This window comes from Oryctolagus cuniculus, chromosome 7 (assembly GCF_051225735.1).
Source record: "Oryctolagus cuniculus isolate XC-2025 breed Fujian yellow rabbit chromosome 7, ASM5122573v1, whole genome shotgun sequence".
Classification (NCBI taxonomy): domain Eukaryota; kingdom Metazoa; phylum Chordata; class Mammalia; order Lagomorpha; family Leporidae; genus Oryctolagus; species Oryctolagus cuniculus.
Genome location: NC_142873.1, coordinates 151,766,533 through 151,783,011, shown reverse-complemented (window position 1 = coordinate 151,783,011; position 16,479 = coordinate 151,766,533). Strand labels below are relative to the sequence as shown.

The 16,479-nt window shown below is 57.2% G+C and overlaps 1 protein-coding gene across 14 annotated transcripts in view; it reads right to left on the bottom strand.

Annotated features, from left to right (window-relative positions):
- The window catches only part of TMCO4 (transmembrane and coiled-coil domains 4), a 106,593-nt gene that overhangs the window by 40,065 nt on the left and 50,049 nt on the right, over positions 1-16,479 (bottom strand). For 12 of the 14 annotated variants that reach the window (XM_089301407.1, XM_089301413.1, XM_089301412.1 and 9 more), the window contains 5 exons: positions 11,587-11,684; positions 11,204-11,347; positions 9,689-9,808; positions 6,002-6,166; positions 5,118-5,254 (listed from right to left, as the gene is read on the bottom strand). In XM_089301407.1, the coding sequence (XP_089157533.1) occupies positions 5,118-5,254; positions 6,002-6,166; positions 9,689-9,808; positions 11,204-11,347; positions 11,587-11,684 (664 nt within the window). The other 2 variants (XR_016211249.1, XM_089301417.1) reach the window with 2 other exon arrangements.

The following is a 16,479-nucleotide window of genomic DNA, read 5'->3' as shown; positions in this document are numbered from 1 at the left end:
TGGGAGAGCAGATGCATAGAATAAGTCTTAATTCCAGTAACTTAGTCCAGTCTGGATTGCTCCCCACAGCAGTCGTTCCTCAGTATCCTTGGGGGGAACTGGATGCACACCCCCAGGGACACCCCAATCTGTGCCGTTCCTCCTATTTTGCACACAACCTGTGCAATCCTCCCCTGTACTTTACACCCTGTCTAGATTACTTATCACACCTACTGCAAGGTAAGCGCCATGTAAATACTTGCTACATTGTATCGCTTGGGGGAACAGTGACAAGGAAACAAATGTGCACAGATGCCACACCATAGGCCTGTCCACACAGGACACGCCAGCAACAGTGGAACCTGTTTTCCCCCAGATGTTTCTCATCTGTAGTTGGTTGGATCCAGCAGATGGGAACCTGTGGATGTAGATGCTGACTGTATGTGGGTACAAGTCTCCGCGGACAAAGAAGGAAGGGGCACATGAGCTCTGGAGGCCTACTCTGGTTTATTTGAAAGGTAGAGTGACAGACAGAGGGAAAGAGAGAGAGAGAGAGAGACAGAGACAGAGAGAGCGAGAGCGAGCTTTCATCCTCTGGTTCACTCCCCGAATGGCCACTGCCCCAGTGGAAGCCAGGAGTCAGGAACTCCACCCTGGTCTCCCATATGGGTGGCAGGGGCCCAAGCACTTGGGACCATCTTTTGCTGCTTTCCCAGGCACATTAGCAGGGAGCTGGATCGGAAGCAAACTGGCACTCCAATATGGGATGCCAGTGTTGCAAGTGGTGGCTTATCCCATTGCACCATAACACCAGCCTCCGTCTCCTTAATTTTTCATCAATACAGGTAGTCCGACCACTTCCCCACTCCGTTTCCTACAGTGGAAAAATCCTCCAGAAATAGAATTCGGGGGCAGGTGTCTGGTGCAGTGATTAAGTTGATGTTTTGGATGCCTGCATTCCACATCACAGTGCCTGGTTCAAGTCCTGGCTACTCTGCTTCTGACTTGGTTTCCTGCCACTGTGCACCCTGGGAGGTAGCAGATGATGGCTTAACTAGTTGGGTCTCTGTCTGCCATGTAGGAAACCTGGACAGAGTTTTAGGCTCCGGGCTTTGGCCTGGCCTAGCCCTGGATGTTGTAGCCATCTGAGGTGTGAATACCCCCACCCCAGGTTAAGCATTTTGAAATGGGGAGCATCATTTTGAAATGGTTCTCTGGGTAACAATCACACGGGGCCTCGTAAGAGGGAGGCAGGAGGACCAGTTACCCAGACCAAGGATGACAGGGTCAGAGGAACAGGAAGAGGCGTGAAGATGCTGCCCTGCTGGTTTTGAAGACGGAAGGAAGCAGCTATGAACCAGAGGACGCAGGTGGCCTTGGGAGCTGGAAGAGGCAAGGACACGGATGCTTCCTGGAATCCCCAAGCGCAACGTTAGCCCTGCGGATGCATCTGGTCTTCTTCAGACCCGTGAGACAAGTGATCTGCTTTTTAAGGACTTAGATTACTTATGTGAAAGGCAGAGTTATATGGAGAGAGGAAGAGAGAAGGAGAGAGGGGGAGAGGGAGAGGAAGAGGAAGAGAGAGGGGGAGAGGGAGAGGAAGAGGAAGAGAGAGAGGGAGAGGGGGAGAGAGAGGGAGAGGGGGAGAGGGGGAGAGAGAGGGAGAGGGGGAGAGGGGGAGAGAGAGGGAGAGGGGGAGAGGGGGAGAGAGAGGGAGAGGGGGAGAGGGGGAGAGGGGGAGAGAGAGAGGGGGAGAGAGAGAGGGGGAGAGGGGGGGAGAGAGAGAGAGAGAGAGAGAGAGAGAGAGAATCTTCCCTTTATTGCTTCACTCCTCAAATGGCCTCAACAGCTGGGCCTGGACCAGGCTGAAGCCAGGAACCTGGAGCTTCATTTGGGTCTCCCTTGTGGGTGCAGGGGCCCAAGCACTTGGACCATCTTCTGCTGCCTTCCCAGACACAGGAGCAGGGAGACGGATCAGAAGTGGAGCAGTTGGGAGACAAACTGGCACTCCAACTTGGGATGCCAGCATTGCAGGAAGACGCTGGCCCCAGGAATTTATTTTTTATTTATTTTTAAATTTTATTTATTTGAAAGACAGAGTTACAGACAGAGGTAGAGACAGAGACAGAGACAGAGAGAGAGAGAGAGAAGTCTTCTAGCTGCTGGTTCCCTCCCCAGATGGCCGCAAGGGCCAGAGCTGTGTCCATCCGAAGCCAGGAGCCAGGAGCTTCTTCCAGGTCTCCCATGTGGGTGCAGGGGCCCCAGGACTTGGGCCATCTTCTACTGCTTTCCCAGGCCATAGCAGAGGGCTGGATCAGAAGAGGAGCAGCTGGGACTAGAACCGGCGCCCATATGGGATGCTAGTGCTTTAAGCCAGGGCTTTAACTCGCTGTGCCACAGCGTCGGCCCCCCTGGAATTTGTTTAAAGGCAGCACATTTGGGTCATTCGTCCAAGCTCATGTAGGACACTGACACACGTCACTTAGCCCTGGACGCTGGCACTCACACTGTGACATGGGAGGGAGTGAGCTTCCTGCTTGATCAGCCAACACCGCTCTGGTCCTTGTCTTACAGCCAAAGCTGTCAAAGGCCATCTCTTTTTTTTTTTCCCCCCCAGCAGATACGGGGGTTGGGTGGCAGACGTTGCTGGTCAACCTTGTGTCAGGCTTCCCTTTTTCCCAGAGTGCAGTGGGTCCCTCTTACCCACACTTTCACTTTCTGTGGTTTGAGTCACCCACGGCCAACTGCAGTCCAAAAACATTCCGTGGAAAACTCCAGAAGGAAGTAGTGCACACGTTTTAAATCATGCACTGTTCTGAGTGGCAGGATGGCATCTCGTGTCACGCCGCTCTATCCCGCCCAGGACGTGGAGTGCCTCGCTCGCCGTATCCACACTGTGCATGTCACCCGCCCGTTAGGCACTCAGGAACCGTCTCGGTTATCAGATCGACGGCTGCGGTACTGCGGAGCTGGTGGTCAAGCCACCCCGTAGCAGCCTGCGCTGTGTCAGGACTGTATCGTCTCACTTCAGGTCATCACCCAGGTACCTGCGTCACCTCCCATCGCCGCAGGAATGGTGACTACGGCACAATAAGGTTTTCCGAGAGGGAGACCACATGCACCTACCTCACCTCTTATTACAGTCTATTGCTATAGCTGTTCTATTTTGTTCTTGGTTATCGTTAATCTCTTACTGTGCCCCACTGATAATGTAAGCTTTATCATGGGTACGATTGGGGGAGATTCAAAAGGTTCACAGACAATGGAACTAAAAGTTAAGTTTATTGTGATGTAAGAAATCTTGAAATCCACGTGCATCCATACGCGTGGAAAAACACCCAGCATATGAGGGGTCTTCAAGAAGTCCGTGGAAAATGTGTATTATGGAAAAAATCTTAAAATTTTTTTATTTACCCAAGAGCAGAGAGACAGGTGGAGAGAGCTGCCATCTGCCGGTTCACCCCTATGTGTCCACAGTAGCTGGGGCCGGGTTCAGGCTGAAGCTGGGAGCCAGGAGCTCCATCCAGGCCTCCTGCGCGGGCGGCAAGGGCTCAGTTCTCTGAGCCATCACTACGGCCTCCCAGGTCTGCCCTGGTGGGAAGCCAGGGCTGGAAGTGAACGCAGGCACTCATGGGGTGGGGGGAGGCACCCTCCCTGCCAGGTTGAACACCCACTCCCTAACCCTGTCTTTTAATGCCATGCTTCCACTCTCTGGAGGGCCCGCATCAGGGGCTTCGGCACTATCTGCAGTCAGGCACCCAGCTGGGGCTGCTGCGGGGCACCCACCGGAGGGCAATGGGCGACTACAGCAATTGGATGTCAGCTGGTTTGATTGCCATTTGCAGTAAAGACTGCACCCCGGCTTCCGTGGCCACTGGGCGCTGGCTGACAGACATCGGCTGACACGCACAGACGCTTGGCTCCTCCTTCCCTGCGTCCCAGAGCTGAGACGCTGCTGTGGCCGCCCTAGGCAGAGCAGCGAGACCAAAGGAGCCAGGGCCTCCATACCGTGCACGGCATCTGGGAGCGGCACGGTGCTCCCCGGCCTCTGCAGGCCAAAGAAACCACCCTGGGTAAGAGACCACTGCTGTTCTGGGGGTTCTCCCACTTGCAGCCAAAACAAATCCCAGTCATAGCTGCCTCTGATGCTGTTCCTAAAATGTTGGAATCCATTTACTCAAAGTGACTAATTTTTAAATTTCTGGACTATTTCCTTCATGCTTAGCCTTTTAAAATTTATTTTTATTTATTTGAGAGGCAGAGATACACATGTATATGGAGGGAGGGAGGGAGGGAGGGAGAGAGGGAGGGAGGGAGGGAGAGAGAGAGAGAGAGATGCAGAGCAAGCTCCCGTCTGCTGGTTCATCCCCAAATGCCCACCATGGCTGGGACTTGGGCACTCAAACCAAGTCTCCCAGGTGGGTGGCAGGGACTCAAATCACTTGAGCCATAACCCCTGCCTCCCAGGTCTGCCCCAGCAGGAAGCTGAGTCAGGAGACAGAGCTGGGCCCTGAACCCAGGTTCTCAGATACGGAAGGCGAGGGTCCTAACTGCCAGGCCAAATGCCTGCCCTCTGCTCAAGCCGATTAAAGAGGGAGCTTCGTCTCCTCTGGAGGTTATCTTTCTCGCACTCAGATTTTAAAAGCTCTGCGGTGATTTGTCGTCCTAACCATCATACTCGGGGTTGGACCACGGCAGACTCCCTTGGGCGGTGGCCTCACGGCCTGGGGAGGCACATGGCACGGGCCACCGGCACCTGGCGTCCAGCTGGCAGCCCGCGGAGCCCTCAGTCCCTTCATTGGCCTCGCTGCAACCCGGCTCAGAGGTCTCTGTTGAGAGACCCAGAGGGGCCCGGTCAGCACCACTGGGGCCTTTGGAAGCCGACATGCAGGAGCCACTTCCCTTCCGCCTGCATCCCCTGCCCTGCCCAGGGGTCCCTGTTACTCAGTCCTCCCCCAACTCCCTGCTTGAGACACACAGTCTATACCATATGCATTCACCCCAGGGAGCTGTCAGGACTCAGATGAGCAGGGCAGCCACCGCCCTGCCCCCCAGCGCCACTGGGCCACCTCCAAGAGGCAGATGTCTGGGCACACACCCGTCCCCTCACTTCCCTGCTCACAGCCCTGCCCAGGTACCTGCTGTCGGGAGAGCAGGATGTGAGCCAGGTGCTTGCCAACTTCCGCTGACCGATGCAGACACACCCCCCAGGGGTTGTCAATGACGTTGGCCACACTGAGGAGTGAGGCTGGCCAGGTCAGGGCGGCCACGATGCCTGGGGAGACAGGAGACCAATGAGGGTGATGGAGGGCATGGGCGGGACTACCTATCCAGCTATCTAGGGAAGTGATTGGCTAACGGATGCTCTAGGGACTGTGCAGCGTCTTGAACCCGGAACCTGCACGTTTCCCAAGTACTCTCAGACCACTAAATAGCAGAGGGGAAACCGGAACGCATGCATTTCTGATATGTGCACCAAACCCCTTCCGCTCAGGCACTCGTCACGTGTGAGAATCCAAAGATGGCCCCTATCCGTCACCACCCAGGTGTTCCGCCTGCTCTGCAGCGCCCCTTGCCACAGCCCATCATGCTCGGGGCTAGCCTCTCTTGCATTTCTACCAGGGGTATGGGCTAGCCTGCTGACCCCGGGGCAGGGGGAGGGGCAGACAGAACAGAGCCAAGTTGCTCTGGCCAGCCCAGGCAAAGCCGGCCTACCCACAGAGGCAAGATGAGCAGGCCCGGCTGAGATCAGCCAACTGCACCAGAGCCGTCACAATAAGGATTGCCATTTTAAGTGGATAAGACTTGGTGTGTTTTGTAACACGACAGCTAACAGATACTTCATTCGGTGGATGGTCCGCCGGCCGCCTCTCCCCGCAAAGACCCCTCAACTCCTCTCTGGCAGGAAGGCAGCCTTGCTCTCTCTCTACGTCCCTAGGGTCTTGCCCGGGTGGAGGTGGGCTCTGGTATGCAAAGGCGTGGTATCCCTGGGGCTCGTGGTTGGTGGTGGAGGGAGACTCACCAGACAGCACGGTGTACTTGAGGGCCTCCTGGGCCACCACGTTGGCGAGGCCACTGAGGATGGTCTCCAGGGCGTTGCCAAGCTCCATCAGGTACTTGGCCTCCCAGGCCAGGCAGTACTGCTCGCGGCTGTGGGCCAGGGCAGCCCACGGGGCACTGAAGGTGCCTGGGGAGAACACAGGTTGGTGGCGTCGCTCTTGTCTGTGGCACAGGATGCCCCACCCCACCCCCATCCCAGACAGGCGGTGACAGGGGAACGCACACCCCCTGCCTGTGAGTTGCAGCTGTTAGCAGAGCACGTGGAGCACGGCCCTATAGCTCCAGTGCCAGGAGTGGGGTCTGAATCCCAACACCTGCCTTCATTAGCAGCTGGGTGACCTTGAGCACATCCCTATATGACCTTGAGCCTCACTTTGCTTATCTGTGAAGTGGGGAGATGAACACTTATCTCCCTTCCTAGGGTAGCTGTAAGAATTAAGTATTTGAACTATTCTATAGGTGAAGAATTATTTTCTCACCCCCGGCACGAAGCAGCTGCCCACGCAGTGGGGACCTGTGATGGGACAAGCCACGTGGCTGGGAGTCAGCAGCATCTTGGTTCGACAAACACAGACTGGGAAGAGCTGGACGCTGGGGAGGATGCACTTGAGGCCCGCTCTGCCATGACCTTGCTGGGTCACCCCTTTTTCTGGGGCTCAATTTTCTCAGGTAGGACATGGAAATGGAAAATGGCCTCCTTGGAACCATTGTGGCCAGCGTCAGGCAGGAGTCGTGGCTGCTTCCCCCTCCCTCCCCTCACTGCTGCCTGCGGGTCAGGAGCAGAGTGGCTCCCAATAGGGCCCCCACGGACCCCTTTCTGCCCATGGCCCGTGGGATCTTTTCAAAGCGTGCATCTCCTTCCGCCCCTGCCTGGGATCCATTCTGGTTCAATCTCCTGTCCCAGGGGAAGCCTTCCCGGCCCCTCTGCGGGCCAGGGCGCCTTGCACTGTTCCCTATAGGCTCTCAGCTCAGGCTGTGGTCATGCTTATTGTCGCATCCTCTGTTTGACAAGTGCCTCTCCTCCGGCCTGCTTGGCCGAGCACCGTATTGCCCAAGCCTGTGATGCGACCGACTGACGCTCGGAGGGACCCCCGTAAGCACGATGAGAAACGAAGGGAAGTCGGCTTCCCAGAGCCTTCAGGTCCCGAGCAGCAGCGACCTGGTGCTGCCTGACCCCAAGGCCTCATCCTCACCAGCACGGAGCCACGTAGCTGACACGAGGACAGCTCTGTGGCACCTGCTGCCCCTCCCACGGGGACCCTGTCTCAGCAGGAACTCAGCGATCCCCTGTCTCTAACGAAGGTAAGGTGACAGCCAGCCAGCCCTGGGGGAGGCGGCAGTGCACAGCAGGCAGGGGACACGGCTTGTTGTAATGTCAGCTGGGGTCTGACACCCGCGAGGCACCCTGCCCTTCTGACCGTCGGTCTTGCGTCTGTGCGAGTGGGCTCCTAGCATCTGGCTCCCGATGTACTGAGGATGCCAGGAGACAGCGAGGAGCGTTCTACCGAGGTCAGGTGCTGCACGGCACTGCCTTGCCCTGGGGCTAGAACAGGGGCCGTGGAGCCAGACTGGTGGGGGTGACGCCTGCCTCGGCACTGTAGTCTCCGCATCTGCACAATGGGTGCTAATCACACCCACCTCCTGGGCCTGACGTGAGGAGCGAGTGAGCCCACGCAGGCGAGGCGCTCGGCTCGGTGCCAGCTCCTGGCAGGGCCCACAGGCTGTTCTTCTTCTACATAACCACGGTCATCCTAAAGGTGGCCGCAGAAGTGCAGGTACGTCGACCACCTGTACAGGAGAGCCCATGACGACCACCAGGGTCCTTTACTGGCTGTTAAAGACACAGGAGCAGGTGATTCTTTTTCCTTCTGGAACTTTCTCTGTCTTGGTTAGACAGGTTGCACATGCCTTATCCTAAAATGCTTGGAATCAGAAATGTTTCCGGTTTTAAATTTTGGAATATTTACATAGATTTTACCACGTGAGCCCCCTAATCCAGAAATCCCAAATCCGAAATGCTCCCGAATCCGCAAGTGCTGTGGTGCTAGGCTGCCTCAGATTCTGGGGCATTTTGAATTTTAGATTTCTGGATTAAGGATGCCTGACCTGTGTTTCTTGGAACCACCCTCTCCTGGGTACGCCACGGTGTTAGACTGCTGGAGGACCATAAACACGATTTTCTTCCCCCAAATGAACTTGACCTTTGTCCTGGGGCAAACTGAGCAGGCCGAGGTAGGGCAAAGCCAGGGATTTGCTTTCTGTACCGGGCAGAATCGGCAATGCCTTTCCTGGGACCCTGACTCTAATCCCCTCCTCCCTGGAGCACGGGGCAGTGAGGATAAACAAACAAGAACCCCTGCACTGTGTCAGCAGACCTGGGTGCAAATCCTGCCCCTGCCTCGCGGCACACCAGGGTAACAACAGCTCCAGCCCTCAGGGGTGGATGCCTGCCATGCCCCGAACGTGCATGTGGGTGCTCAGTGAATGCTGAGACCCTATGGGTGGGGACGGGCCTGGCGGTCACACACCAACACGCCTGGCCCCCCAGACTTTCTCATGGCATCTCACTTGCTCTCTTCCACGCCGTTTAGTGGAGCTGTGGCGCCGCTCTCAGATCTGAGGCTCAGGCCCCCAGGGGGCTCTCAGCACCTGTGCCTGCTGGGACCGTGGGGAGCCCGTGGCCCGCCTGCTCCGTCTCTCGGTGGTGAACCTCACACTGGGGACCGTGGTGTGAGTCCTCCAAGCCACCCTGGTTAGGGTCTCCCCAAAGGTGCACATGCAAAGTACAGCAGCAAGGAGAACAGACGCTACGCAGTGCTGATGAGTGGCAGGTGCCTCCCACGCATTATAGACTACTCCACAGCGCCCCTCGAAGGCAGGGACACGTTTGTTCTTGACAAATTAAGTGGCTGAGGCACAGGGAAGGTAAGTGACTTGCTTGAGATCACCTGGCCAAGTGCACTCGCCCACACGCAGTCTTGCCCTGGCTCTGTGGACAGATTCAAAGCCCTCGTCACAGCCCCAGGCTCACGCACGGTCCGGCCCTGCCCCCACTGCTCCCCTGCGGCAGCCACCCTAGGCTCCTGCGGATTCTTTCGCACCACTGGGCCTTTGCACTTCCCCTTTGCTTAGTAAACACTTTTTGCTTCTTGTTCCTCAGGCTGACTCCAGCCAGCCCTCAGCCTCAATGCCACTTCCTCCGGGAACCCTCCCCAGAAACACCCTCTGCTGTGGTGTCCATCAAGTGCCCCTATGACAATGTCGTCTGTCCTCTGTCTTGTGCTGTGTTGTCATCGGGAACAGAGCATGGCGGCGCTGCTCACTGAACTCCTGGGCCTGGCTCCGTGGACAGCACACGACAAGTGCAGCCCTCTGGGAGTCTGTGGCTGGGTGGGCGGGTGGACGGCTGGGTAGGTGGGAGGCGGCTCTGCTGGCTGGCTGGCTGTGGTATGGACGGGTAAACAGGTGTCCGGGTGAGGGGTGAGTGGACGCACGGACGTGTGGGTGGGTAGATGGATGTGAGCTATAGTCATCTCGCCTCTCTGAGACTCAGCTGCCTCCTCTGGCAAATGGTGGCCCCACACCCACACCCAGAGACACACAGCGCAGAGCCGGCCCCGGCCCCGGCCCTCCCCGCTCCGGTCCTCACGGTATTTGCCGGACGCGAGCCACCCGGTGATGGCGATGGTGATGTGCAGCTGCCTGCCCTCTGTCAGGGGCAGGAACGTGAACTCCTCGATGGCCCCGACACGCTTCTTCATCTTGTATCCTGCGGACCAGACGCAGGGGTGAGCGCGGAAGTGACCCGGCCCATGCTGTCCGCCCTCGCACCATGCGGTCTGCTCACACACGGTGGCTGTGCTCACACCCGCACTGCAGCTGTCTGTTCACACTCACAGCAGCTGTCTGTTCACACTCATACAATAGCTGCTCACACGCATACTGCGGCTGTCTGTTCACACTCGCACCGCCGCTGTCTCTTCACACCCACACTGCGGCTGTCTGTGCTCACATCTGCACTGTGGCTGTGTCCACACTCACACTGCAGCTACCTGTGTTCACACTTGCACTGTGGCTGTCTGCTCACACCCACACAGCAGCTGTGCTCACACTCACACCGCAGCTGTCTGTGCTCACACTCGCACCGTGGCTGTGCTCACACTCGCACCACGGCTGTCTGTGCTCACACTCACACTGTGACTGTGCTCACACTCGCACCATGGCTGTCTGGGCTCACACCCTGCGGCTGTCTGTGCTCACACTCACACTGTGGCTGTCTGTGTTCACACTTGCACTGTGGCTGTCTGCTCACACTCACCCTGCAGCTGTCTGTGCTCACACTCGCACTGTGACTGTGTTCACACTCACACCGCAGCTGTCTGTGCTCACACTCACACTGTGACTGTGTTCACACTCACACCGCAGCTGTCTGTGCTCACACTCGCACAGTGGCTGTGCTCACACTCGTAGCAGCTGTCTGTTCACACTTGCACCACGGCTGTGCTCACACTTGTGCAGCATGTGCCAGTGGTGTGCCCCACCTCTGGAAAAATGTCTTTTGTTTCTGAACTCATCGCAGGAGGTGCCAGTAGGGTCCTGATTACAGAGAGGGCAATGGCCACTGAGGCCAGCCAGCCGCTGGGGGCAGAGCTGGGATTTGAACTCAGAACTCAGAGCCCAGGCTCTTCACCGCTGCTCCACCCTGCATCTCTTCCCTTCCCTGGGCACCTAAGTCAGAGGGGACGGAACCCAGCAAGACTCCACAGGGGAGTGAGCTCCGCCAGGGTAGTGGAGCTGGGACTTCAGTGTGTGCGTGTGGGGACTGTGGACGCAGGGGAGGTGGGCACAGGGAGGCAGCATGTCCCCTGCACACAGGCGGCTCATCAGACACCTCCCGGACGGTGGCAGCAGGGAGTCTTCCTCTGCAAGTGTGCATGAGGTACACACGGGGAGAAGCGGGTTTTTCAGACTCGGCCCTCAGCCAGGCCCCTGGCGGGCAACCCCAGGTCCCCATGTAGCGGCTGCAGGTTGTGGCAGGGCTGGGACCTGGGGCGGGGAGAGCCACGTGTCCTCTGCTCCTCAGGGAGCCATCGCTGCTGACAATCTTCGGGGTGGACCACCCAGGCTGAGTCCCTCCTAGCCCGCCATACCCCTTGACCCTGACCTGTCAGGCCGGCTCCAGCTGCACCGAAAAGCGAGGTCATGATGGCTATGCCAGCCGCCGAGCCCAGCGCCGCAGCCCCGGCACTGCCGATGATCGTCGCAGCTCCGGCAGCAACAAGTGGGGCGGCCAGACCTCCGGTCACACCTGCAGGGAGAGCAGTTTGCAGCGGGTAAGGGTCAGAGGAGGACTGCCACCGCCTTCTGTGGGAGCACCTAACCGGGCTGAGGGCACAGTCACTACCAACGGGGCACCTGGCCCCTGCCCGGGCCGCCTCCCGGCCTGGCAGCTGCGCTCCACCCTCACTGTCCCCTCCTCCCTCAAGCCTGGAGCGCCCGTGGCTCCACAGGCCCCGGCCCGGGGCCGCCCTCTCCAGCTGGCCTCACCGATCACCGTCCCGCCACCGACGGTCGCCAGGCCTATCAGGAGATAGCGCTTCCACTTCCTCCGGTTCTCCTTCTTCTTCCGGGACGCCTCGGCTGTCCTGGGAGAGAAAACGTTGGCCTTTAGGGCCAGCTGCGCCCGGGATCCCTGGAGACCGCCCCGCCTCACCAGTCCCCAACCTGGCACCGGGCCGGGCAGATGCTGTGCCATGCAGAGTCAGGCACCAAAGCTACCCTGGGCCAGGGATGGTTTGTCAAAGGCTGAAGCCCAGGCAGGGATCTCAGCATGTGGGTGGTGCTACTTACCCAATGGGTCCATCCTAATAGGGTTGCAATTTGAATAATTGAAAAGACAAAAAAAGATAGTAATAGCAAGAGACAAAAAAGCCCAGATGGAACCCAAACAAGTACAACACGGAATTCCAGACCCAGGGCCTCTCTCCTTCCCTCCCTCCCTTCTTACCCCCCCACCTGATCCCACCTCCCCCCCCAGGACACGTGGCAACCAGTGTCTTTCAGAATCATCATTGTGAAGATGGGCTCGAGAAATGTCTGCATGGGACACCTTGACCTTGAAGCAACAGCTAGACTCGAAATGCAAGCACTGTGAACATCAGGCGAAAGGGAAGCGTTTGGAGGGAGTTGGGGTCAGGAGTCATGGAGCCCCAGCCTCCCGCCCCTTGGAGGGGGGCCAGAGCGTGAGAGGAGCCGGGGACGGGACGCACGGTCATTAAGAGGGAACTCTGGACTGCAGCTCGGGTTTTGACAACACGAATGCAGAACGGTAGCTAATGAGGACAATAAAACTGGAGAAAATGGTTAATATTTAGTGAGGGCTTCCTCTCCACCAGCCACTGGCGCACACATCTCCCGCTTTATCTTATCCTAAGGAGCCGCCTGGCTACTGACCTGCATCCCAGACTGAGTAAGGGACCGCACTAGCGCCTTCCTGATGGCTGTGGCGGGGTTCCTAAAGGCCATGGGTGAAGCATTTAGAGTAGGGGCTGGGTCGCGGCACGTGTGGAGCAGAAGTGTGGCCCTCGTGACCATGACACAGCATCACCTGGGTCTCAGTTTGCTCTTTTGTAAAATGGGGATAACAACACCTACCTACTGAGATGGTCGTTTTGTAGAGACCAGATTCACTCCTTCTTTATCTAAGTAATCGGTAAGCTCTTTAAAAATACTGTATTTATTCATTTAATTTTTACTTGAAAGGCAGAGAGAGAGAGGGAGGCAGGGAGGGAGGGAGGGAGGGAGACAGACAGACAGACAGACAGACACTGCTGTCCACTGGATCGTTCCTTAAATGGCTGCATCAGCTAAGGCCGGGCCAGGTCAAAGCCAGGAGCCCAGAACTTCATCAGGTCTCCACCCCAGTACGTGGACCATCATCCACCATCTCCTGCAGTAGCAGGAAGCTGCATCGCAAGTGGAGAAGTCGGGACTCGAACCCATGCACTCCTATATGGAGTGTGAGCATCCCAAGCTGCGACTTAGCTGCTGTGCCAAACGCCAGCACCAACCCAATCAATGCACTTTTGTTGAGAATGGACTCCATGTCTGCGTGCAGAAAAATGCATGGGCTCAGCCAAGACTCCCAAACCACATCATCTTCTTTAAAAAAAAAAAAAAAAAAAAAAAGTTGGGAGACAGAGAAAAACAGAGAGAGTAAGACAGATCTAGAAATCAAGAGGGCTTCTATCCACGGGGTCACCCTCCAAGTGCCAGCTGGCTGCGGACGAAGCTGGGAGCAGCTCTGGCGCGTGGGTGTCAGGAATCCCACCACTATCTCCGCACGGAGACATCCCAGGATCCTCTTCAGCAGAGAGCTGGAGCCAGGGCGAAGGGCGGGCATGGAACCCAGGCACTGTGGTATGGGAGGGCGGCGTCTCCACTGCCAGGCTAGATCCCTCCCCGCCCCCACCCCCGCCCCCACACAGCACCTTTTTGTTGAGAAATAGCTCATTCCCCAGCCAGGTAAAAGGAAGGGCACTTGAGCTGGGATTCGAACATCTGCTTTGCCTTTCGGCTCCTGGCTGGCTCAGCTCAACAAACCAACGTCCTCCTAGGCACCTCCTGGGTGTGCAAAGCACGGCACTTCTCAGAAGCTTCCTGAGCGAGAGGCAGGACCCCCGGTACCAAGCCCCGTGCACCACAGGTGCCGGTTTTCCACGACCTAAAATTCAAGGCAGCAGCGGAGTGGGATGAGGCAGAGCCGCGTGCTTCTCGCTAACCAAGGCGGGATGGTGACTGACAGTGCGGGTTCTGATGCCGGGGCCCAAACTCTGCAAACGTGGGCTTGGCTCCCACCCTGCTCTGGTGCAGGCTGCATCACTACTCAGTTGGCCCTCCCCATGGGAGGCGGATGCGGCCCCCTCAGCACCCTGCAGGACACCACAATCCGAGGACGCTCACGTCCCTTAGACAAAGCAGCACAGTATCCGCCTACAGCTTACGCACAGCCTCCCATATACTTCAATACATACTTATTTATTTTTAGTTTATTGAAAGGCAGAGAGAGACAGAAAGAGAGACCTCTTCCATCTGCTGGTTCACTCCCCAAATCCCCACAACAGGTAGGGCTGGGCCAGGCTGAAGCCAGGAACCCACAACTCAATCTGGGGCTCCCACGTGGATGGCGGGGACCCAGGTTCTTGAGCCATCACTGCTGTCTCCCAGGGTGCGCGTTAGCAGGCAGCTGGATCGGAAGTGGACGGACTGGGACTTAAACAGGTACTGCAGGAGTGACCTGGGTGTCCCAAGTGGTGACTGCACCACTTGCCTGCCCCTTCTCATATACCCTAAATCACCTCTAGATTAACCATCCCACCTAACAGAACATAAATAAAGTACTTGTTACACTGTATCATTTAGGGAGCAACAAGAACAAAAAGTCCGCGTGTGCTTATTAGTGCAGACATGATATTTTTTCCAAATATTTTCAATTGTGGTTGTAGGAAGTGGAAGCTACAGAGAGCTGATGAACTCAGTGGTCATGTGACCAGCTTTAGCCAATGAAGCATAGCAGAAGTGGTGCCTATCATTTCTGGGCGGATCTAAGAGCAGGAGCGGGGGCTGGATTGGTCTCTTCTGCTCTGCACTAAGGCCACCATCCTTTCAATGAGGGCCACTCTATCAACCCAGGACCCAGAGCCCAGACAGCGTGGGTGACATGGGTGATGGCCACAGCCAATCCGTAACGCACTTGCAGGATGAATGAGAAATACGCCTTGGAGGGTGGAGGTCTGAGGTCTGGAGCCACCTGTGACAACAGCAAACCCTGGCCTACCCTCCCACGCAGGAGCCCCTTCCTCACTCTGTGACTACGTACAAGTCCTTGCCTTGTCTGACTTTTCCCACCCAACAAACAGGGGTCATAAGAGCTTGGTCTCCAAGCATCTGGTGCCAGCGATCGGCAGGCTTGATCGTTCAATACATGGCTGCTATCATTTCTCTCATTACTGCGCTAATCTCCTCCTTGGTGGAGGCTGGGGGAGACTTTGAGCCTTTACTGATAATCCTTTTTTTTTTTTTTTTTTTTTTTTTTTTTTTTTTTTTTTGACAGGCAGAGTGGACAGTGAGAGAGAGAGACAGAGAGAAAGGTCTTCCTTTTGCCGTTGGTTCACCCTCCAATGGCCGCCGCGGCTGGCGCGCTGCGGCCGGCGCACCGCGCTGACCCGATGGCAGGAGCCAGGAGCCAGGTGCTTTTTCTGGTCTCCCATGGGGTGCAGGGCCCAAGCACCTGGGCCATCCTCCACTGCACTCCCTGGCCACAGCAGAGGGCTGGCCTGGAAGAGGGGCAACCGGGACAGAATCCGGCGCCCCGACCGGGACTAGAACCCGGTGTGCCGGCGCCGCTAGGCGGAGGATTAGCCTAGTGAGCCGCGGCGCCGGCCCACTGATAATCCTTAATTTAGTTCAAAGAGGACAGAGGGACACTACCGGCTTTTGACAGAGTTCAAGACCTGAGAAAGAAGTCCAAGTGGCTGTCAACACAGACCAGGAACACGTGCCGGACAAGCACTTGGCTGTCAGTCGGCAGCAAACACCGGCCGGAAGAGCTGGGTGCCGGGGAAGATGCACTTGGGCCCGGCTCTGCCGTGACCTTGCTCGGGTCACCCAGTTTTTCTGAGGCTCTGTTTTCTCACAGAGGAATTGCAAATGTCAAATGACCCCTTGGAGGAAGGAGATGGCCCCACCACCGTGGCCAGGTCAAGTAGGATGGTGCTACCGGTGGCTGGCTGCCCTCCCTCTCTTCCTCCCTGCCTGCCACCTTTGGGCCTCAGGGCCGTGTCCCCTCCCCAGCCTGACCCTCAGGGCCGCCATGCCTTGGCCCCTTCCATCTCTAACTTCATCCCTCATTGCTGCTCAACTTGACCGTTGCCTTCCAGAACCACAAAAACTGCCGCCATGCCGCCTCTCCCTCGTGCCCGGGCTCCCTCGGAGTCTTGGCCAGCCAGGATCTTCTCACCTCTGCTGTGGACTCAACATTACTCACTCTTCGTGTGTGAGCCGCTGAGTAACACCTCCTCCGGGAAGCCTGCCCCCAGCACCACCCTGCCTCTGGCCTCTCTGACTCTGTGTCATGTTCTTCCAGGATTCTAGATCAGTGGTTTTCAGATGGCAGGCCTCTGAATCACCAAAGGTACCTGTTAGAAACCTATTTCCCAGGCCAGAATCTCTGCCAGGAGGGGAGGAATCTGAAACAAGCTCCTCCAGGGTCCTGTTCTAGCTCACGCTGCAAGATGGCTGGGCCAGGCCTCCAGGGCGCGGCTCTGGCTCCCCACCCTCTGCAGCTTGCCCTGCGCCTGGAACTTGGGGGCACTGGGAAAAGTTCTTGAGTAGAATTCATTTATGCCAGCACCACACCGGGTTCTAGTCCTGGTCGGGGCG